General features: G+C 39.5%; 1 protein-coding gene across 3 annotated transcripts in view; it reads left to right on the top strand.

Moving 5' to 3' along the window:
• Window positions 1-23,443, top strand: part of CERS6 (ceramide synthase 6) — a 314,544-nt gene that overhangs the window by 146,862 nt on the left and 144,239 nt on the right. For all 3 annotated transcript variants that reach the window (XM_045066921.1, XM_045066919.1, XM_045066920.1), the window contains exon 4: window positions 20,773-20,830. In XM_045066921.1, the coding sequence (XP_044922856.1) occupies window positions 20,773-20,830 (58 nt within the window). The remainder of the gene's footprint in view (window positions 1-20,772; window positions 20,831-23,443) is intronic.

The raw sequence follows: 23,443 nt of genomic DNA, 5'->3' as shown, positions 1-23,443 counted from the left end.
GTTCTGTCAGGTCTAGTGTTTGTATCTGTGTCTGGCTGTACACCTTTATCTCAGCATTTAGGGCCCAAGATAAGTAGTGAAACAATAAACTTTCCTGGTTTGTGTGGTGGAACTGTGGAGAACCGTCATTAGATATGGTTTGGAAGGAAAGTGGAAAAAATATGGTAAAAGAAGTCAGATGTGTTTAAGGGAATCAGTCTCTCAGAGAAGTCAACAAAGATTTCAGTATTTTTACATCACCTGAAGCAGTTCTTGATTAGAGTGCCTTTGCTTCTAGACCTTTCGCTTAACCCTATTTTCCCTCCAGCTGGAAAGGGGTAAGCAGTATGGCTGCAAAGAACATGGCTTCACAAAGTGCTGATTCTACAGAGCTAATGTGTTTGAAAACATTGGTGTGGTATCATATTCGTGTGTGTGTGTATAGAGTGTGTCTAGACCAGGAGGTGGCAAGTATGGCCAGTTGAATCTGGTCTGCCTCTGCTTTTGTATGACCTGTGAGGTAAGAATTTTTTTTTTTTTCCCCGTTTATAACTGGTTACATTTTAAATGGTTGTATAAGTTCTTACATAATATCTTTCATTTTGCCTGTTGGCCTACAAATCCTAAGTATGTATTGTCTAACCCTTCCAGAAAAAGTTTGCCAATGCCTAGTCTAGGGAGTGATGTCACAGGCATCTCTCCTGATTTTGATTATAACAAATTAAACAAATACCTTTTTGTTCCACTCTTTTAAATTGTTTTTCCAAGGTATTAAAACTAGCATACTTTAATAGAAATGTCTCTCTCTCTTTTTTTTTGCAGTCTTTGCAGGAGCTAATGTAGGGGGCACAGCATTAAAAAATAAAAAAATCAATTAGTAGTCCTCACAATATATTTTGGGAGCATAAAAGGAGAATAGAATTCTAGAATGCCCTCCATGTGAAGCTGTTGGCTCTAGAGCTCATACTGAATGGAACATTTACTTAGTGTTTGCTTCCATCATGGAATACTTGGGGCACCATTTTCTCTCTTCTTCAGTGTGCAGTGCTTTAGAACACATCAGAGAGAGAACCTAGTTGTGAATCATTCTCTTGTGATAGGCAGCCAGGGTCGGCAGTCCTGCATTCAGCCAGAGCTGAAGTATTGTCATTCGTTTTAGCAGCTTTATTGAGGTATAATCTATGTACTGTAAAATTCATCCATTTTAAGGGTACTGCTCCATTATTTTTGGTAAATTTACAGAGTTGTACAAGCATTGCCATCCAATTTTAGAACCATCATCCCACAAAGAATACTTGTGCCCTTTATTCTCACTCCCTACCCCCTTTTTCTCTCAGCCCCAGGCAACCATTAATCTATTTACTGTCTCAATGGATTTGCTTTTTTCTGGACACATCTCATATAAATGGAATCATCCAGTGTATGCTTTTTTGCGACTGACTTCTTTCACTTGGTGTAATGTTTTTGAGTTTCATATATCTCATAGCATGTGCTAGCACTTCATCTGAACGAATAGATCCCATTTTATTTATCCATTCACCAACTGAGTTGACATTTGAATTGTTTGTGTTACTGACTATTGTAAATAATGCTGCTATGGACATTTACATACAAGTCTTTGTGTGGACCTGTTTTCATTTCTCTTGAGTTAGAAACCTAAAAGAGGGTTGCTGGACTATATGGCAAATTTATGTTTAACTTTCTTCTTTTTTGACTTAAATTTATTTATTTATTATTATTTTTAATTATGTATGTTTAACTTTTTAAGAAACTATCAAACTGTTTTCTAAAACAGCTGCAATATTCTCCGATTCCCACCAGCAGTATATGAGAGTTCCAGTTTCTCTGTGTTCTGGAAAACACTTGGTAGTGTCTTTTTGATGATAGCCATTCTACTGAGTATAAATTGGTATCTCACTGTGGTTTTCATTTTTATTTCCCTCATGAATAATGGCAAGTATCTTTTCATATGAGTATTGGAGGTTCATATGTTTTCTTAAGTGAAATGGCTGTTTGATCTTTTGCCATTTTTAAGTGGGGTTTGTCTTCTTAGTGAGTTTTAAGAATTCCTTATGTATTCTGGATATAAATTCGTTATCAGCTATATGACTCAAAAGCATTTTCCCAGACTGTGGCTTATGTCTTTTCTTAATGGTGTCATTTGAAGGGCAGTGTACTTTGAAACGTGAATTGTGAGTTCATGACATGAAAGTGGGTTCCAGTATTTTTCCTCATTTTAATTATTTTACCAAAACTGAGGTTTGTAGGAGCTTGTGGAGCTCTGGCAGTGAATCGGCAGTAGGGTTGGTGATAGCATCACACCTTTGGGAGGTATTCGTATTTTGGATACCCACCCGGTACTGGAGCTCTAGCCAGCTCCGGTTCACCTGATTTCTCTATCTGTTCACATTGCAGTTTCCATTTAGGGTGTGGCTCTCCAAGGTGACTTTAGGACTTCGGTAAAGGAGAAGTAATGCTGGATGACTGATTTCATCAGGAGGTATACCGCCTCAGGGTTTTATCTCTTCAGGCCAAGGAACAGGGTCGCTCCTTTCCTCCTCCTACCTACCTGCTCTCGGCACTCATTCCTTTAAAAAATCTGGTTTCCTCTCAAGATTCCCCTCTGTGATAATGTAAAAAGTGCGATGGGGGTTAGGGGGGAAAGTTGAACACAAGAATTAGCTGTAGAAGTCTCAGGAAGCAGTTAGGTGGCACTCTTAGCCAGTAGATGGGAGGGTTTAGGTATGGGTTAAGGGCATGCATATGCCACTTAAAACACATTGTGAGCTCAGGCAAGCTGCTTGATCTTTTCATATTTCCTTCCACATCTCTCAGGTGGGAGTCATGTTAGCACCTACTTGGAAGGATTGGTGATTTAGATCTCGAAAAGTGCTTAGGAGTGCACCTGTTGGCAGTTCCCCAGTAGGTGGTTGCTGTCATTTTTTTTTCTCATTGCTATTGTTAAATGTTCGATGGAGTACTGTTGTACAAAAAGCACAAGCTTCCGCGTCAGACATCCTGGAGGACATCTTGAGTTCGGTTCCCAGCTCTTCTATTTACCGGCTGTGCCATGTCCCACAAGCTCTGTTTGCCCTCTTGGCCGCAGTCCCGCTCGTTAAAGGGGCAAATACCAAGTGCCTGGAAAAGCTGCTGTGATGGAGCAAGGGGAGTTATACATGCTGCTGCACTTCGTGGTGGCTGGACAGCAGTGAGTGGTCAGTACATGTTTTTGGTCGTCACCTGCTTGTTCTTGATTGTATGGAGGCGCAGTGGTCAACAGTGCCAGAGAATCCTATAATCTTCTGCAGAGGGAGAAAGCGCAGCACGAGTGGGGAAAAAAGAGGGGAAGTTTTGCAGAGAAGTGGTAAGTGAGATCTTAGAGGGGAGGCTGGTCTTGGGCAGATGACAAAGGGTAGTCAAGGCAGCAGGCCCAGATCTGCTGTTTCAGGAGACACAGACATTGAACTCCTGGGGACAGCAATCTGAGAGTGGGCGTTGATTACTGAAAGCCTCGAAGGCTAGACTCCATTCATAACAGTATTTTGAGAAGTCTTCTTTTAAGAACCTCAGTCTGTTGAGGGCAAACCTCAGTTTGCCCTCTATGAATGGGCAAAATCTTAGAGGCAGAGACCACTCCTAGGGACACTAAAAGTTTTAATTATTTACCCATTTAGAAAGAAGTCCTACTGTCCAGGCTTGGTTCTGAGAAAATCTGCATGGCGCTCTTTCACCAAAGACATGCTTGCTTTCCCATCTATCTCTTCCTTGGCAGTGCTACCCCAGTTAGCCTGAGGTTCGACGTGAAAGAGCGTTTGTAATGCCAGGAAATAAAAATACTCTGAAGCATGCAGTGGAACAGAGAAAGAATGTATAGTTATGATGTTAGCGGTTTTATCCCAAATATGTACAACTGATGACAAGAAACCACTTGAGAATCAATCAATTTGCCATCTGAATGTATTCTTCTGCCTTGAATTACACAGTATCGATGTCCCAGGAAAACTATAAATGTATTCTTTTTCTGTAATTTGAATTGTTTTCTTATAACATATTCCATCCTTGACAAGATGCTTTGAATGACTGATTTGCTGTAATAACTAGTGGTATGTTTCTTACTGATCACCTCCCACACCCTCCAACGTTCCACTCCCGTGCCTTCCTTCTTTCTTTATATTTTCAAACTTACCAAAAAAAAAAAAAAAAAAACCGTTTACCATGAGCCCTGGGTGTTATACGTAACTAAGGAATCACTGACCACTACCTCACAAACTAATTATGTACTACACAGTGATTAACTGAACATAATAAAAAACACATTTATGATCAAAACTTTGATAGTGTGATACATATTTTTGTAATAATCATTCCTTGTTGTTTTCCAAAGTGTGAACCTTGATATACCTTTACTTACCCTTTTTTTATTTAAAAAGGAAAGAGAAATAATAAGACTATAGTTCTTTCTGATAAGGGTTTGGTTATGTCAAGAGAACTTTAGCCCCAAGTCATGTTCATTTCAAAAAGATTCCGACATAGGCCTGGCATGCTGAATTATTTCCATGAGCTCTGACTCCAGTATCCCACTAACAAAGCACAGGGAACTCCAGACTCTGAATGGCAGCCCTCTTTCCCCTTGTGTTGAGCAAGTGATGCCATGTGCATTTCTCCCTCCTCTGTGTTAGATTGGGTACACTACTGGGCCCAATGGAGCTTTCTCTTAAATTTATATTCTGTATGGTCTGCTGTATCCCATGACTCTCTCACCCAGCCCACCCAGAGAAGGGACAGGATGTGATGCCATCACTATCTTCTTCTTCTTCTTCTTCTCTTTTTTTTTTTTTTTAAGATTTTATTTATTTGACAGAGATCACAAGTAGGTAGAGAGAAAAGTGGGAAGCAGGCTCCCCGCTGAGCAGAGATCCCGATGTGGGGCTCGATCCCAGGACCCTGGGATCATAACCTGAGCAGAAGGCAGAGGCTTTAAAGCACCGAGCCACCCAGGTGCCCCGATGCCATCCCCATCTTAAGAATTCCAGATCTGCCGTGGAAAGCCTCCATTCTCCAGGCATGTTTCCTTAGTGATACATGGGCACAGTGACCCAGAGATGAAGGTTACTATTCGGATATTTTCGCAGACAGGGAGTGTGGACAGAGGATGTGAATGACTCCTTAGATTAGGTAATGCTTCCTTAGGTTTGCTTCTGTAGCCGCATCAAGAAACTCCTTTGTGGATTGTCAGCCACGACTTACTCGTATTTATAGTCCCAGCATCTTTTAATATGACCTGAAGTTTAGTCAGCCTTCAATATATTGTTCTTAATGAAAGGGTTTCTGTTTGTTGGCATCAAGTTGAATTTCTTTGATTTGAATTCTCTCCATTTTTGCTGGGTGGGCATTCTTCAAGAACCAAGCAAGAGTTCATTAGGCTATTAGAAAATGAGGATGAAATTTTACCCGGGAGAATTCCATGTGTCAGGAAAGCAGAGAATTCTATCATAGCAGATTCATATGGTTTAGAGAATAATGGGAGATTAAAATCTCCCGCCCGTCTCTGCCACATATAAAAGTAAAGCACTTAGAGCACAGGAAGTGAACTAGTAACCTCAAGTGGCATCCGGCTAGCAAGATGTATTTTATTTGGTCTGTGTGGTGTTTTATTTTTAATTGAGTTAATTGCCAGTGCTAAAAGAAAACAGATTTCATAAAAAGCATCTGGAAATATCAGATGGCCATCTTTCTCTGAAAAATGGGAAAAACATGGTAATACTTGAGTTTGCATTTTTTCTTGACATTGGACTGGCTCTTATTTCAATGGGGTATTGAAATTGCCATAGCCTTTGGCCCCATCTGTCCCATTGCCAAGAAACTGAGCACCAGCAGCCATTCATCCTCATACTCAGAACTAAGCCTGACTTTCTTTTTCCTTATTTGCTTGACTTACCTGGTCCCCACAGGATTAAACTTGAAGATCTTGTTTAGAGCCTTTGGGTTTAAAGGTCTCAGCTGATGACCCTGAAATCTGGATATTTACTTTGTGGCTATAAAATATATGCGTACAAAGGAACTTAGGAGTCTATGAATAAACATAAACTCGTTTTGTTCATCTGCACATCTTCAGTGGTCGATTTCTCTGCGTATCCTATCTTATTTATAACACCACATTGCCATGGAAATTCACTGCTGTACTTTCCACTTTCCAGCTCTCCTAAATTTTACTCCTAACATTTTCAGAGCCGCTTGTACAATGTGCAGATTTAGTGTAGTAGCAATCTCAAGTGGTTTTGTAACATTAAATATTAAATAACTTTAAAACTGCAAACAAGGGAAAAATAAGAAGTCAGCCAAATCCTGACACATACATTTAATAAAGAAGCAACAAAGAGTCTCTCTTTTACATGACCTGCTGCTCAAACACTGGAGTAGAATCAGGGCCTCCTCTACACTTGTATACTGTGATTTAGTAGTCTGCCTAGCCATGGGCACTGGCCCCTATAGGTAATCATAACACTTCACTGAGAAATCATTTATTGGTTGCCTTTCATATGCCTGGTATCTACACCTAGTAATGGTGTATACAACTTTGTATATAACTCAGCCTAGTGGTTGTGTTATGGGACACGTGCTATGTGTCTGTGTTGAAAGGCTACTCTGTGTACGTTACAAGGATCACCTCATTTTAAACCCCACGCCTACCCTTTGAAGTAGGCGTTATTGTCTTCCTTTTTATTGATGAGGTTACAGAGGTTAAGAGAGTGCCCAGGGTCACACAGGCTGTATGAAACTAGGGATACAGAATTTCAGCCCTGGCCATGTGAACCCAGCCTCCCTAGTACTAGTCCTGAGTAGATCTAAGATACAGAGCTTTCCCTCAGAGCTGAAAATCCATCTGGTTGTTGGTCACTTAAAAGATAATTAGAATGTGTATTCTTTAACAGTAGAGCAGTATATTATGGAGACAAACACTTCTGCCTGTGTAGGTGGAGACCAGAGAAAACTTCAGAAAGGTCACAGTAAGTTTAGTCGGGTAAAGAGGAAGAGCAGTCCGTCCCAGGAGAGGAGAAGGGTAGGAGACAAGTTACTGAGGCCTGAATGTGAATGGGCTATTCATGAGATGAAAGGCAGCCTTGATACCTAGGAGATGTAATATTTATAGGCAATACATGGAGACAACTGTGTATTCATTATTTCCAAAATTAGGGTTAAGATTAAATCAAACAAACAAAAAGGTAGAGTTCACGTACAATGGATCAGGAATGAAATTTGTTCAGGTCACCCTAAAGAGGCGATCCCAGGCTTGATCAGGGCAATATTTGATTAGCCTCTCTCAGCTAAGGGAAGGATAGGGGCACAGAGACATGATTTCCCTGTTGTAGAGGACATTCCGAGATGCAGGTTGGCTGAGTATGGTATAGCACTGAGGGGGAAAGAGTATTGGCTTCTGGAAAGACTTGGTTTCAGTGGAAGTGCCTCAGGCCATTTTAAGATCATCAACTTTTCTTGTTCTGTTTCTGTGTATTATAACTGGTCTGCTGATTATACACTGGAATTCTTTGAAGATTTGCCTATAGGAAGAGAAGCTGTCATGCATAACAAAAGAAATATTCTGGACTGTATGACTATTCTCTTTCTCATGATTAATCAGTTGATGCCTTGGCTTAAATGTCTGTCTGTGGAATTCAGTGAAGTCTAGCCCACCCTGAGAGAAAGAAAACTAGATGTGCTGCACTGGGGCAGACGCTTGGGGAGGAGAGTGGGGAGTAGGGATGAAGCGAAGGGAATAAATGAAAGGAATGTTTCCAAGTTAGAACTTTGAGATTGGATGACTGATGGGATAGAGCGGTTGAGGAGAAGGAGGCATGAAGGATAGGATGCTGAGAGGATAATAATGTCCTTGGCAGAGATGGAAGGTAGGGACAGATTGGATTTCTGGAATAAAGATAACACACGTTTGATTTTGAAGTTTGAGTCCATGGTGCCTGCGTTGGTGGAGTGTTCCGCCTTTTGGGTGTCCGGAGGCATGAAGCTGGTTAGATGTAGCGACTGCACAGTAGAGGGGGAATGGATGAGTTCAGTTCCAGGGAGCATCTGGAGTGAAAAGGGGCTGAGGATGGAAGCTGAGGTGTCACTGATGTCAGAGAGGAGCACAGGCAATCTGGACCCAGAGGCAGGGAGGCAAGGAGCGGGGGAGAGATGCGCGAAAGAGCAGAGCAGCAGGGATTTAAGCAAAACAGAATGGCCAGTTTTGTCAAAGGCTGTAGGATCAAAGTAGAAGACTTAGACTTCAAAGCTTCAGAGGTCCAAGAGACCTTAAATAGGTCTCCTTGCTTCCCCAGAAAAGAGTGTTCAGGTTGTTCAACATCAACCTGAGGGATCTGGGTGTGATTACAGTGTTTCCACTGGGACAATCTCATGCTTGTCCCATGGTCTCTTGTTTCTTGTTCCTAAGAATAGCTTTGCTGTTAGTGTGGAATACTGTGTAATCCCAGCTGGTAGGAGAGATTATGATGGTGCTTCAAAAGTGGGCAGCTCATTCTCCCCTCATCCCCATGCTCACAGGGAAAAGAGGGTCCTACTTATTTATTACACAGGGTGCTGCCTTGTGACTGTAACCCACTCCTTACTCTATCAGTCAGCACGCAACTTGGATGGTATCAGCCAGTCAGCCAAGAATCTCACTGTGTGTGTTAACTGGGCTCGGTTCCGTCAAACGGCTTATTCTCCTATGCAGGAGTGCGGGTGACTGACTTTTTGGGGAAAAACCTCAGTGATGACAGATTGTTAATCCGATTATGTCTTTTTCTGTAAGAGAGGAATGAGCAAGAACATCCTCCTTTCCAGGTAGAAGATAATAGGTCAGAAGTCTGTATTTGTTTCTGGCTGGAGGATCCTTGACGTTCATGGATTTAACTTTTATTCGTACGTACGTATACACATACATAGACCTGTATGTATATACACATAGACATATATTTACATAATATACATGTGTGCGTGTGAGTTTACACATATACACATACATCAATGTCTATATCTATATGCAGAAATACATATTCTTCACAGACAATTTAAAAGTCCAGGAGGAGAATGTGGCAGCGAATAGGCTAAAGGAGTTGAGGGATGAGAGGCGGGGTGGGCATAGGCAGAAAAAAAGATTAAAAAGAAAAAAAGAAAAAGGTCCAGGAGGTAAGATGTGCTTTTAAATGTTTGCAATGTTTGCATGGGGAGAGTGGTATGTCAGGGCAAATAAATGACGAATGAGCCCAGTCAGCAACAGGCTCCATTCCTGTCTGTCTCTTTCTGTTTAATCTTTTTTGCCCCTTCCCACTGAATGCTTGCAATTCTGATAAATAGATATTTTACTCCCCAATTTCAGATGAGGAGACCAAAGCCATTTTATACTAGAGTCACAGGCAGGTTTTAGGCATAAGTGGAGGGGCCCCACTGGTATTCCTGAATCGGATCTGCTCAGCCCCATATCCATTTATGAGAGGTTTATTAGAGTCTGAAACTGACACCAAACGGGGGTAGCAAAGGTCACACTCGTTTCCTTCTTAAATCAAAAGTACATACATTTTGAAAACTTCAGTAGCATTAGTTCCTGTTTTCTGTTTTCTTATACGATCCCAACATCAGTGCTGAACAAATAGCTCTTTGTCTTCAGTCTCCTTTCATATTAAAACACACACACACACACACACACACACACACACACTATGAAAGCACTTGATGTTCAAGGAACACATAGCATGAGTTTGACTCTAGATGATGATAAATATTTGGCTGTTTTGCTTCAACCACATGCTTAAGAAGCATGATGTTTGCAAGTACATGCTCCAAAGTCCTATCGACTGAGTTTATTTTTAGCAACAGTGTAGCAACAGTGGAGCAAACTTGGTTTTATTCCTTTTTTTGATCTTTATCCTAGGCAAGTATTTGTCTTTTTTCTGATTTCCACAAATCATGGCCATTCACATTTGAGTACAAATGGACTTCTTAAGCTCACAATCGTAAGTTGAGTCTATATTCAAGGGAATTCTGGGAGCAATGAGAGATTTTATAAGAAGAGTAAATGACCTAACAGAAGTGTAATTTGGAGACCCTGATTTTTGGCACGTGTCTTTTGTGCAGATTGCGGGGGACTGGCACTGGTGTGGATGAGGGACAAATGCCAGCGACACTGAACTCTAACTTGCCTGGTATTTGACAAGAGAAGTCAACCCGGAGAGAAAAGGATAGACCCCAGTACAAAATTGAAGAAAGAATCAACATAATTTAACTGCTAAGTAGAGCTTATGAACAAAACATAAGAAAAAAACATCCAGATCAAAGCAGTTAAACCCAAGAAGCTGAACACAGTAGACTTAGAATTAAGTATAAAATGCAAATGATATTTCCAATGGCACTTTGGCCCTAAAAGTACAAATGTAATGACAGGAAAAGAGAACAATTAATTATGATGCTGAGGAAAGGCTGCTTGCTTGGGGTGATGACATGAAGCAAGTCCTTCATGGTTTCCAGGTGTGGGAGAAGGGAAAGACAGTCATTTCATGTTTTTACTGAACCTAGTTCTTATTCACACTCTCTTTTTTCTAATGAACTATTTTAAAATACAGAGACTGAAATAACAAGGACCCACTCTGCTCTCTCTAATCCTGTTTTAACGGATTAAAATATTACAGAAGCAGCTGAAGTTCCCTGGACGCCCCTCTTTGTTCTCCACCCTCCCAAGAGCATCTCTAACCTGAATTTGGTGTTTTTATTCCCTCCTTTATTTTTATGGCATGCATATATATGTATGTGTGTGTATGTATAGGAATATATACATATATATGTATATAAACACACACACATATATAAATATATACATACATATATATATATATTTTTTTCCCTTGAGAGAGAGAGCACAAGTAGGAGGAGGGGCAGTGAGAGAGGGAGAAGCAGACTTCCTGCTGCGTAGGGAGCCTGATGTGAGCTTTGACTCCAGGACCCCCAGATCATGACCTGAGCCAAAGGCAAATGCTTAACTGACTGGATTTAGTGAAGACTATTCTGCTCAAATTAAGTCCCCATTTGACCTGACAATGAAAAGTGAATAGGTTTGACTTACTTCCAACCTCAGTGACTTTGCATTGGTAAGTCTGTTGCTTCTCAAACAGAAACAGCTGAGCCTTTAGCAAATGAGGAAAACCATTTGGAATGACAGAGTAAATTATTGATGGGAGTAGCAATAATTTCAGGAAATGTTTGCTTTGAGACTAAAACTCAAGTCTGTATAATCAGTCCATGGGACAAATAACATCTTTTCTCCTAACTAGGGTATTTCATTGGACTCTAAACTAATCAAAGTTTTGAAAGCAAAAAAAAAAAAGTTTTGAAAGCTATTATGGGAATTTAGATTATATCTCAGAGTTTCCAAAAAATGGCAACTTTCATCTCCCCTTTATTTTGCTTTTTAAGATACCTGGGACATTTTCCAAACTACAGTCAATTTACTTTTTTTCCTAGTTAATGAACATCTCTATTGTATGCAGGTAATAAAGTTAGTATCCCAGAGACAGCTTGAAAGGAGAATACTGACCCAAAGGTCATGTTACAACTTAAAAAAAAAAAAAAAGAATTCTCAGATGAAAACTATCAGTTAACTAAGACTTAGGTCAATCCCTCACCCACTTTCACATACTGTACCCTGAAGGTAAAGAAAACTAAAACTAATCCTTGGATGGAGGCACTTTGGCTAAAAGCCTGTGGAGCAAGAGAAAAATAGGTCTGTATCTGCATCATTAACATGAGTCATTGATGTCTGAGGGCTTTGTTAGACCTATAATTGCCAATTAATTAAAAGGCCTTACTTTGTTCTACAAATCAAAAATCCAGCCAACCAACCAGTCACCCAGAGTTCTGAAATCTGTAGGTGGCTTTGTAAAAAAGTTAGGTGTTGGTTTAATTTCCAGAAGTCTTTATTTATACACTCCTGAACATCATTCTGCCTCCTCAGAGGACAGGCTGTGTGTCAGGTATCCGCTGAGTATTTTCTGGAACTTAGGATGTGGTCATCCATTTCCAGTCTTGACATTAAGGCCAGAGGGCCACAAGATATAGATGGAGACTAGTGTGAAAAACAGGGACACACGTTTTCCTTCACCAAGTTACTGAGAATGTAGGGGAGTGGCACAGTTTTCTGGACCCCAGTGTTCTCATCTGTAGAACAAGGGTGTGGATGGACTCTCTAGTTGTTAAGAACAACCCCAGTTACAAAGAAATAAAAAATGGGGGATGGAGACCTCCAATTTGTGTACACAGAAATATGTTGATGTTATAATGAAACACCGGCAAGACCAAACACTTGGCTTTGGTGAGCTATTATCCCACTTAGAATAAGCAGCACACCAGAATCAACACCAATTCTGACCAGGATTCTGGCTAAGTCATTGCACTCGGAGGGCGTGATTTATATACGCAGAGAAAGGAAGAGACGACAGAGTGAGTCTTACTTGCCCTCTTGCCTTAGCATAGAAGAAGAGCTGAAATGGGGGTGGGCCGCTGTTAGAGTAATTCCACGGGTTTTGTGTTCATGTGCTGAGAGAGAGTAAGCTATGGAGGAAAGTTGCTCATAATACAAAAATAAGCTTTATTTTAATTTTGTATTAAAGTAAGGAGATTTAGTAGTGAGAAGCATGGTCTCTGGTATGAGCCTGCCTGGATTTAGATACCAAATTCACCACCTGCTACCTGTGTTCTTAGGCAAGTTACCTAAGTCCCCTCTCCTTACCTGCAAAATGGAAACGACAGTGGCATCTGCCCGTATGGTTCTCATAAAATGTAAAAGAGATACCACATACAAAACTCTTAACGATGGTACCACACATAAAGTAAGTGTTCAAGAAATGCCTGCTCTAGTCCTTATTAAAAAGTAGATGGGCGATCCGCAGAGAACCTAGGAAGTAGAAAGACAGTTCACCTTGTAAGGAAGACTTGCTATTGAGCTTGAAACCACAATTACTTCACTTCAAAACTTGGTGCAGGTGAACATGTCAGATATAATACAGAAACCCCTTGGAAGGGTTTTAGAAGTCCAGTTGTACTTGACTGAAGAAGTGACAAAATATGAATATGTTTAGGTTGTAGCTTTGTCCCTATCTTAGAAATGTCATCAGCTCTGAGTTTTTAGTAGAAAAACAGGAATTTAATCTACTTTGTACTTTGAGGTAAAAGGGTGGGTTTATGTATTTTAAAGTATCACTATAATAAAATCTACACTAATGTATTTCAAAATATATCCTGCTCATTTATCATAATATTACTTTATTTGTAATAATTTATAAGATATGGTGGCATGATTTATATTAAAATCTTAAATTTTATGGAAGGAAAGATAGAAGCTGTACTTCTCTTCATGTATTTGATAAGAAATGAGTTAATCCTTGCTTGTGATAGTTTAGATGACGGAACGGTTAAAATGAGAAATGTCTCAAAAATAATGAATTCCATACTATATGCTAAATTTTTGTACTCTGTGCTTTAGTTTTATACTCAATAACAATATTTTCATATTTTTCATGTACATTATTTCAGTGTTGACTCTCTTTGATTCCAAATTACTACTATGTTGATAATTTTAAAAATTACATTAGCAGGAGTGCCTGGGTGGTTAAGTCGGTTAAGTGGCTGCCTTCGGCTCAGGTCATGATCCCGGGGTCCTGGGATCGAGCCCCCCTTTGGGCTCCCTGCTCAGCACAGAGCCTGCTTCTCCCTCTCTTTCTGCCTACAGCTACCCCTGCTTGTGCTCTCTCTCTCTGTCTGTGTCAAATAAATAAATAAAATCTTTTAAAAAATTGCATTAGCAGTATTTGGCATGTCTTCCCCCTTTCTTATTTATATTTTCACACAGTTCCTAGAAATAGTTGATAACATTATTAGATTATGGACTACTTTGGTTAAAATAAACTTTAAAATACATAAAGGGAGTATACCTATACCTTTAATAAAAATTCAGATGTCAGTTTAGAAGCTGTTCTTTGCAAAACACAATGTTTGCTTTCCGGAATACAAAGATAAATAAGGCTCCGTTTTACCTACTTGGAACTCACAAGCAAGTCAGAGGTTTGTGGCTGTAATCAAGGATGAGGTAGAGAGGTAAAGGACACACCATCGGAGAGAGACTTACGGTGCTTCCAGTGTTGCAACATTTGGAAAAGGTAGATTCACAGACTAACTAGCATTTGACATAAATCCTGAAGGAGGAATAGTATTTCAGCAGGTAGAGAGGATGATTGGCTAAAATGGAGGATGGCCCCCGGGTAATTACTGTTGACGTTAGCTGACAAGCTCTGTATTATTTTAGCTGCGCTGGTATTGAATAAAAGCACGAGTGCAGTCCTTCCCTGTCTCCAGTTTTGCAGGCACCCAATTTCTCTTGATCAGGAGAGAGAGACTCTTCTCATTATGTGGTGTCCATTAACGTCCCTTGAATTAAAGATATGATTTTAGCTGAATACACTTCAGTGTTCAAGAGTATTCAGTTCAGGAAGAGGTAGCATCCCATAATGGTTAAGAGCTAGGATGCTGGAACCAGCCCGCCTAGTTTCCAGGCTTGGCTGTCTCCTTTATTAGCTATGTGACCTTCAGCATTTTCGTAAGCCATTTGGTCCTTGTTTCCTCAGCCAAAGAAAGGGAGAGCGGGCATGATTATTATAGTACCTACTTTGGTGTTTAGAATAGTTTCACTAAATGACTTCCTATCAGTAAAGTGCTCGGAAGAGCTCCTGGTATAGGAAGTACGCCATAACTGTTGTAAGCAAAATGGCCGCCTCTGCCTGCCTTGCTCTGCCTAGGACGGTGTGCTGAGTTGAGCACTGGGGCTGCTCTGGGTGTTTTCCCTGCTTCATTTTCCTACAGCTGAGGATCCTGGTGCCATTCTTGACCCCTGGCAGGAAGACACAAGACATCAACTCTCCCTACTTTCATGGCACATTTTATTCGTCTTGATTTTGACAAAGAGCCCTTTCAGCCTTGTTGTCTAAGGACAATAAACCAGATTCAGTGGGTGGTCGTTTTTACCAGCATTCCATTCTAATTTTCAGGTTTGATGGATATAAAAGGTTTCCATGTCCAAACAAATGTAGCGGAACACATTGACTTCTCCAGGCAAAAGAAGTGCACTGTAATTCTGTGGAATTGGAGAGGGGGCTTTAGAGTTGCTGCTGGTGTCCTGGTTTTGCCACCTAGCAACAGTGTAGCAACTCTGCCTTGGGCAACCTAATCCCTAGGTTTCTGTTTCCAGTAGAGGTTGCTACCATGCTGAGTCTCCTCTGAGGGAGTCTTTCTGGCATCCTGGGGTGCTTCTGAGCATTGTCCACTGACAGCTGAGCATCCAGCTTTTTGATTCTGCTAACCAGGCTGACACTTACTTTCTCCGTTGCAGACCCCAAAAGAGAGGGTGGTGGTTCTCGCTCCTCTTTTCTGTGGCCTTGGGAACTGATGCTTCACAAAATGCCTCTTCTGCCTGTTCCGTGCTACCTTCATGCAAGGCACAGAGGTTATTTATTTTCACCATCTTTAAGCAGGCTTTAGGCTTTTAAGAAAACCTTCTTTAACTATATTTCCATTATTACCGTAACAACAGTGTCTTTTGAAATTTCTCTGTATGAATAAGTTTAACGCTTCCCTTCTCCATCTCTGCTTTCTAAATGAAAATCCTTATGACCTAAGGATTCATCCCCTGGTTATTGTTAAATATTTTATATGAATTACATTGTCCCCGAAGGGCGATAGCATTTAATTTGCCCATGAAATTTAGGGCAATTATGTTGCTAACCCCAGTCGTTTTATTCCAAAATTAGGCTTTTTTTTTTTTTAAGATTTTTATTTCTTTATTTGACAGAGAGAGATCACAAGTAGATGGAGAGGCAGGCAGAGAGAGAGAGACAAGCAGGTTCCCTGCCAAGCAGAGATCCCGACGTGGGACTTGATCCCAGGACCTTGAGATCATGACCTGAGCCGAAGGCAGCGGCTTAACCCACTGAGCCACCCAGGCACCCCCAAAATTAGGCTTTTTGTATTGTAAAATAATTTTTGTTTGTATCTTGATGGGTTGGAATTAAGCTAAGTAATATTTTAGTAGAGTTTAGTAAGTACGGTATTTTCAGAGCCTTGGTCTGTGTGAGACTGCTTTTCCTGTTCCTTCACAACTGAAAGGCAGTTTGGCTGGCAGTGGGTATCTCTGACTGAGTCTTCTCTTTCTTTTGTAGGTTAGTAATACAGGGGACAAATTGAAGTCCAATTGGACATTTATTTCCTTGATGGTAATTTATTTTCATTTGATTTTTGTGTTGACTTGGTTTTGCTTTTATGCCTGGTACTAAAGAATTTTTTTTTAAACCCAAGGATTCAAACCTTCTGTCAGAATATGGCTTTGACTTGATATAATTTGAAATACAATTTAGTCCGTTTTTTTCCATTCAGATTTTGTTTTTTTTTATACAGTCTTTGATTATTCTATTTCAGTTCTGCCGTCGTGTTTTCTCAGAAACAACTATAATTAGACTTGATTTTTCTGGTCCTTTAGATCTAGTCTTCTTTCATCTATTGGTTCCTTTCTCTGGTCATATGGGGCTGTTTGTCTTCTACATCAATGATTTGATTTTACATAGTACACATCTCCATTTTTCTCTCTCCCCCATGTGGGTAATATTCTCTCCCTTCATTTTTAGAATCTTTGTACTGGAAGTTTATTTCGCTTCGATTCTCTTTTTATCATACCCGGTAGTCATTTATTGGCTTTCTACTCTGGTCTTTAAGGGACATGTCTTCTTATATTGTATTATCAATGCCAAATACTTTTCTAAAAATTACATCTGGTTCCTCTAGGTAGTTGTTTTTAGCAGACAGGTCTTTCTTTGATGCTCCAGCATGCTCTTTTTTCTTTACGTATTTATGCACTACTTCTTGGTAGACCTATGTTGACATTTAGCTCTTACTTTCATTCCTGAATTTGGCAATATCCACCAAGACCCCGCTCACAGAGAGGGTGTGGGGATTGCCCGGGGCCCCACGCCCTCTCTGCCGTCCTTTTGTTTGCTGTTCAAAGTCTTTCAGATCTCAGACCTTGTAGCAGTTGATGTTTGCAGGCCCTGGCCTATTTTCTGTGGTCTAGAAGAGTTTTGTATAAAGCAGCAATGGCTAATGCCTTGTTTTTCATACTCTCTGTAGGGATTATTAAATGATGCTAACCCCCAGAATAAATACCATCACGGGTCATCTTGTCTCTATATCTGCCTTTCTACAGCTGAAACCCTGGGATGCTACATATTTCCCTTTATTCCCACTTACCGTTTAAAAGTAGCAGTCACTAACCGATAGGGTGGGGGGAACTCTCCTCCTGCCCCAAAAAGCCTCATGACGGAGAGGAGGTTTCTGACCATACAGATTGTTGCATTTGTATCCGGGATGGTAGAAAGCAGAGAAAGGGAGATACGCTAAGATTTTCCTCCTTCCTTGAGGATTCATAGCTTGTTTTTCTCTGCCCTGAATTACATCATTTTAAAAATCTAATTTTATTGTTTTTTCCCTGCTGTAAAATTCTCTGATTCCTGCTATAGGTTGAAGGCTATATATCTCTCTCTCTATATCTATCTATCTGTGTGTGTGTGTGTGTGTGTGTGTGTGTGTAGAGAGAGAGAGAGAGAGATCTATCTATATGCCTATATATGCCTATATAGATATATCTAGCACAAAAAAGGCATATAGATAGATCTCTCTCTCTCTCTCTCTCTCTCTACACACACACACACACACACACACACACACACACACACTTTTTTTGTGGTTGTGTGCATCTTTATTTACCTCTTGTTTTATAGGTATTTTAGTGGAAGGTTGGGGGAGGCTATCCATCAGGAGGCTGTAGCTAGACATCATTTAAAACTGTAATTTATATGAAACTACACAAATAAAAAAAAGTTATTATGCATGTAGCAGAATGCTTGAAAACTTTGCTTCCTGTAGGTATTTTGTGGAAATAAACTCTGCCTTGTAAATATTCATCACATATTGTTATTCAAATGATGGAGGCATTGGTGTCCTGTGTTAGAACCTAGATCTTCTGAAAACTGGGTCAATTTAGTGAGGAAATAAAATGCAGGTACATTAAGTGATTATAGGTATTCCAATGGCTTCCATAAAGTTTTTATTATACATAAAAATTGCCTGATCACTGCCTACTAAGAGAAGAGTTTTAGAGCTGAAACAGCTGTTATAAATCATTTAATCTGGGAGTTGCGAATTCAGTTGCCTTCAGAGGCCAGAAAAGTGACCCGCATATGCATGAAGTAGGTTGATTTAATATATTGGGAAGCGGAAGAGACTGGAGACAAGTGGAGATTACTTGTGCCATCAAATCCTTGGGTTGTATTACCAAAAGAGTGTAATATAAATCCACTCCCCCATTAGAGAGGTGAAACTGAGGTCAAGGAATAATAGATTTGCCCAAAGTTTGGAGATTCTGTGTGTCTGAACCAAAACCAACTACATAGTTGTAGTGCCCAGTGCAAAATAAAATGGGGAGTCTCTTGTTCAGCAATTATGAAGAATTTCAAGATAGTTCCAGCAAAGCATTAAAATCAAGTGTAGGACCCTGTTGTTGTCACTTACGGTTCCTGGTCTGATCTAGAGTTTATATATCTAGACAGAAAGAAACATACCAGCACTCCCATCCATAACCACCAAAAATCAGTAATGGAGAAATGGTTAAAATCAAGTCCTTGATACTATAGAAATTGAACCACCTTTACCTACAAGAGGGCTTTTCTGTATCATTTGCAAGTTTTTATTCACTTATTTTACTGCTTCCATCCATTTTATCGTTTCTTCCTGAATTCAGGTTTTATGAATTATTAGTTGAAGATTTTCAACCCTGAAGTTCAAAGCTCTTCTCTAAATGTTAGTTCTGGTTTGAATTCCAAGGTGTTTGAAAGGTTAGCCAGCCTAGGATTGAAACTCTAAGGGACACTTGTGTCTGCTGTTGGGTTTAACTCAGCCCTCAGAGACCCCTTATTCTTTTCCTCTTACCTGCAGAAGCTGTCATTTTATTTTTCAGAATATTTTGTATGAAATCTGAATCCTCTCCTAAAATCACCTTTTCTTCCCTTCCCTCTCCACCCCCTCTTTTATTTTTATTTTTTTTACCTTATTTGAAAATTTTACATGGCTTGCAAACACATTTAACTATTTACCTCCTGACTGATTGAGGTTGACTAGTCCCTTGTTGTGTTCCTTTATAACTTGTAAGCCATAGAACTACTAACAGCATAACCTCAGAAATGCTAATGAGTGAAACTTAGCCAGCTTTGAAAGGTATAGCTATTCACGGTCAGAAAATATAAGAAATAATATTGGGAGTTGAGTACTAGGGTAAGCCATACCTACATATAATAAATAATTTATATAAAGTCTTTATATTTACACAAAGTCTTATGTACATATTTTTAAAATTTCAGGTACCTCACACTAAATATTTCACTGTAAATCCCCTAAAAACAAGGTCATTCTCCTACATAGACTGTAATACATTTCCCCCACTCAATAAATTTAACATTTATATAATACTGGTGTCTAATTTAAGATTCATATTCAATGTTTTACATTGTCCCAATAATTTTTGATATTGTTAAATGACACTTCCTAATCTATAGTCTGTTTATTTTCTGTGGGGACCACTTTACAAAATCTTTAATTTTGATATCAAATGCATGAATTTTCTTCCTAAAGAAAGGTCTTAAAGTCTTATTTAGAAGTTTTTGCCTATCCCCAAATTGCATAGATGTCTTCCACCAATTTCCTCTGTTAGCTTTATAGTTTCACCTTTCAGATTTAGATCTTTTTTTTTTAATTTTTAATTTTTTATAAACATATAATATATTTTTATCCCCAAGGATACAGGTCTGTGAATCACCAGGTTTACACACTTCACAGCACTCACCATAACACATACCCTCCCCAATGTCCATAACCCTACCCCCCCTTCTACATCTAAGTGTGGTTTATCTTTCTAGGGGGTAAAAAGTAGGGATTCAACTTTTTTTTTCTCCCCTGCTAGCATCACCACTGTCTACAGAAAGTCTTATATTTTAAGGCTTACACATTGAATCATCTAAAATTGAAAGAGAACCAAAAATGGTTTTCCTCACTAAAAAAATGAAAGTCTAACTAACAGCTAGATACACCGTTTGGGGTGGTGTAAGGCTGTCATTAGCGGTCGTGTATTGGGTGGATGACTTAGATTCCAAGTGGGTTCCTTTAGCAACATCCACAAAGATGTTGGTAAGTATTTGTTAAAAGATGAAGGAAAAAAAATCTTACCTGATTTAAAAGTACTAAGGCTTTTGTTTTTAAAACAAGTATGAACTTCAGTTAAGTCAAGCTGTTTACTTAATATCTGAATTAGACAAGGAATTCAAAACAGTCTTATGTACCTTTGTATTGTTGAACTGTATTCTTTCGTGAGTGATTAAAAAGAGGAAATGCATATGTTGGAGAGAGATGAACAGATGGGCAAATACAGTAACTGGAAGAAAATTTGTTATGAATTATTGATATTTAAGATTTTGCAATAAGGCATCCATATGAGTGTGGATGTGTTCAGCTAACACGGAAATTGCCCATTAAACTTAATCCCTGGTTGGAGCAGTTGGGGGAAGGGGGGATTTAATGGACTTTCTTTCACTCACGTGTTGCAGAATACTATGCTATGAAATATATAAACTGAATGTCATAGAATGTTTTTTTAAACTTCTACAGGTGGAGATTTTCATTTTCCCTTTATGTATTTACCTATGGAGTCCGGTTCCTAAAAAAGGTAGGATCTGCCAAGCTACTTTATATAATTCTTACATAACTGTAAGCCTATATCTCATTTTTTGTGTGTGACATAGTAGTATTTTAAATAATCGTAACAGGCGTCCTAAGAACATTTGTGCATTTTTCTTTGGCTTATAAAAATATTTGTAGTTTATCCTTTATAGTAAATATTTTTTTAGGCATATACCAAAAATATCTTTGAAAATAATTTATTTTGCTTGTGATGTTACATGTCCTCTGACTATTGTACTTGTTACTTATTAGTTCTGGGCATTAGGAGCATTATAAAATCCATCTGATGCTTTGAAAGAGGTTGAAAATTTCCATGTCACACAACTGAGAAATATCAGTTGTTGCAGTGTGTGTTATCATTATAATCTTCAGCAACAAAAATTATGTTTTAGTGTCTTGCATAGCTATTAACTAGGCAACACCAGCTGCTGGTGGAAAATGGAGTTCCTTTCATAGACTGTGTTTCACCTCCTGGTCCTGTGCTAGTCCTATGTATGCTGAGGCACCTTTATCTATGAAAGTAATTCTTCAAGGCTGCTATAACCTTTTTCTTGGTTATTTCAGTGCTGAATGCTTCTGCTAATGAGTTAGACTGCTTAAATTCAAGTCTTAAGAAGACCGAGCTTCTCTTAGTCATGCACATACTAATAATACTGATTGGCACAGAAGCTTGGAAATTATTTTGAAAAAAGTTTATAATATTAAGCTTTAAAGTGAAATCCATTTTATCTTTAGTAGAGAATTTTTCTGAAGTAAGGCATTGCGCCAAGTGTCATGTCTTACTAGTAAATTTTCATGTAAATATTGATGTGAAAATTTGCAAATGAGTTTTTAGTTTTAAAGTCTGAGTTATAAGATATTATCTGCCTGTGGCAAATTCTATTATAAATCGTGGTTGTTTCCCAATGTTATATTTCCCTAAAGGGATTATTCTTTTTACTTGTTGTCTTTTCCTTTTGTAACTATATTTATCTTTCACTTACTAGGGCTACCTGGCCCAGAGGCTCCTTGAGTAGATTTAAAAGAATGAATCCCATTCTGTAGGCTGAGTATGAACAAATTCTCAACTGGGGTACATAAATGTGGTGGAAACTGCCTCGTTTGGAGCCCTACTGTTCTGGTTTTAAAATTCACTTATGTGGAGAGAAAATGGAAAGAATGACTTAGGGTTCCTGTGCTCACAACCTCACTACCTTGGAAAAGGAAATAGCTCGGGGTGGAATTTCAGCTGACAAGGGAAAGTTGTGTTTCATGGGAATGGCGAGTTGCTAACTGAGGTCCAGCTTTGGAATTCATTTTGGGTTCTGTGGGTGAAGGGCTTTGATGGAAAGCAAGGAGAGATGGTGAGAGCCGGGAGCACTTTTTTTGCCCTTCTGTGGGATACAGTCTCTTTAAGCCTTTCTACAGCAAGCCTGGCCATCTGTCATCAGAACAGGAAGCACTTTGAAGCTTAGCTCTGCTTCTGTCCCAACAGACTGAGGGGGAAAAAGAATAGTTTTTATCCTCCAGTCCTCAGTGGCTCTTTAGAAGGCAGTAAGAGGGTCTGTCAGTGGAATGTTTGCTTGGAAGTTGATTTTCCTTAAATTATTGTGGTTCCCTTTCTTTTTCTCTTTTCTCTCTCTTTTTTTTTTGGGGGGGTCTTTATTTGAGAGAGAGAGAGAGAGTGAGTGAGAAGGGGGAGGGACCGAGAGGGAATCTCAAACAGACTTGGAGCTGAGTGCATAGCCCAACGCGGGGCTCCATCTCATGACCTTGAGATCATGACCTGAGCCGAAATCAAGAGTGGAATGCTTGACCAACTAAGCCACCCAGGCACCCCTATCCTGATTCCCTTTCATACTGTATCTAGTTACAACAAATGCTTAAAAAATGAGAAGAGTGGTGCCTGGGTGGCTCAGTGGGTTGAGCTGCTGCCTTCGGCTAGGGTCATGATCTCAGGGTCCTGGGATCAAGCCCCACGTCAGGCTCTCTGCTCAGCGGGGAGCCAGCTTCCCTTCCTCTTCTGCCGGCCTTTCTGCCTGCTTGTGATCTCTTGTCTGTCAAATAAATAAATAAAAAATCTTAAAAAAAAAAGAGAGAGAGAAGAGAACTAGATGTTTTTCTCTTGTCAGATTATTTGCATTTGGGGTTTCTTCCTCTAATACTAAGAAGCTCTCAGTTTTGGTTGAGTCTGTAGTTTCATGTTAGTCATCATGTGTGACAGAAAAGTGCACATAGTATCCATGGGACTGAAACAGCTGTGAGGCCTTCTTAAGCCATCTTGTCCAATCCTCTTATTTCACAGCTGGGGAAGCAGAAATCCTGGCAGGGTAGGTAGCATTTCAGAGGTCACACAGTTAGTTTATTAAAAGATGAATCTGAAATGAAACATGCACGGCTGTCCTTTAATCCAGTACTTTCTCTACTCTGCCAGCCTGTCCTAACTTCAGCATGATTTCCAAATGACTTCCTTCTTTGGTTAAGTTAGCTAACTTGACCTCATGTAGTCATTGTTACCATTTATAGAACCTTAAATACTTACCTTAATGGATATTTAAAATATATTTTCTGTTAACTTTCTTGGAATGGACAGTGTGTTTGCCCATCTAACCTAAGAGGA

Source organism: Mustela putorius, unplaced genomic scaffold, assembly GCF_011764305.1.
Source record: "Mustela putorius furo isolate JIRA1106 unplaced genomic scaffold, ASM1176430v1.1 tig00003869_pilon_pilon_pilon, whole genome shotgun sequence".
In the NCBI taxonomy this organism is placed as follows: domain Eukaryota; kingdom Metazoa; phylum Chordata; class Mammalia; order Carnivora; family Mustelidae; genus Mustela; species Mustela putorius.
The sequence above is the reverse complement of the archived record's forward strand: the minus strand, read 5'-3'. Positions and strand labels throughout refer to the sequence as shown.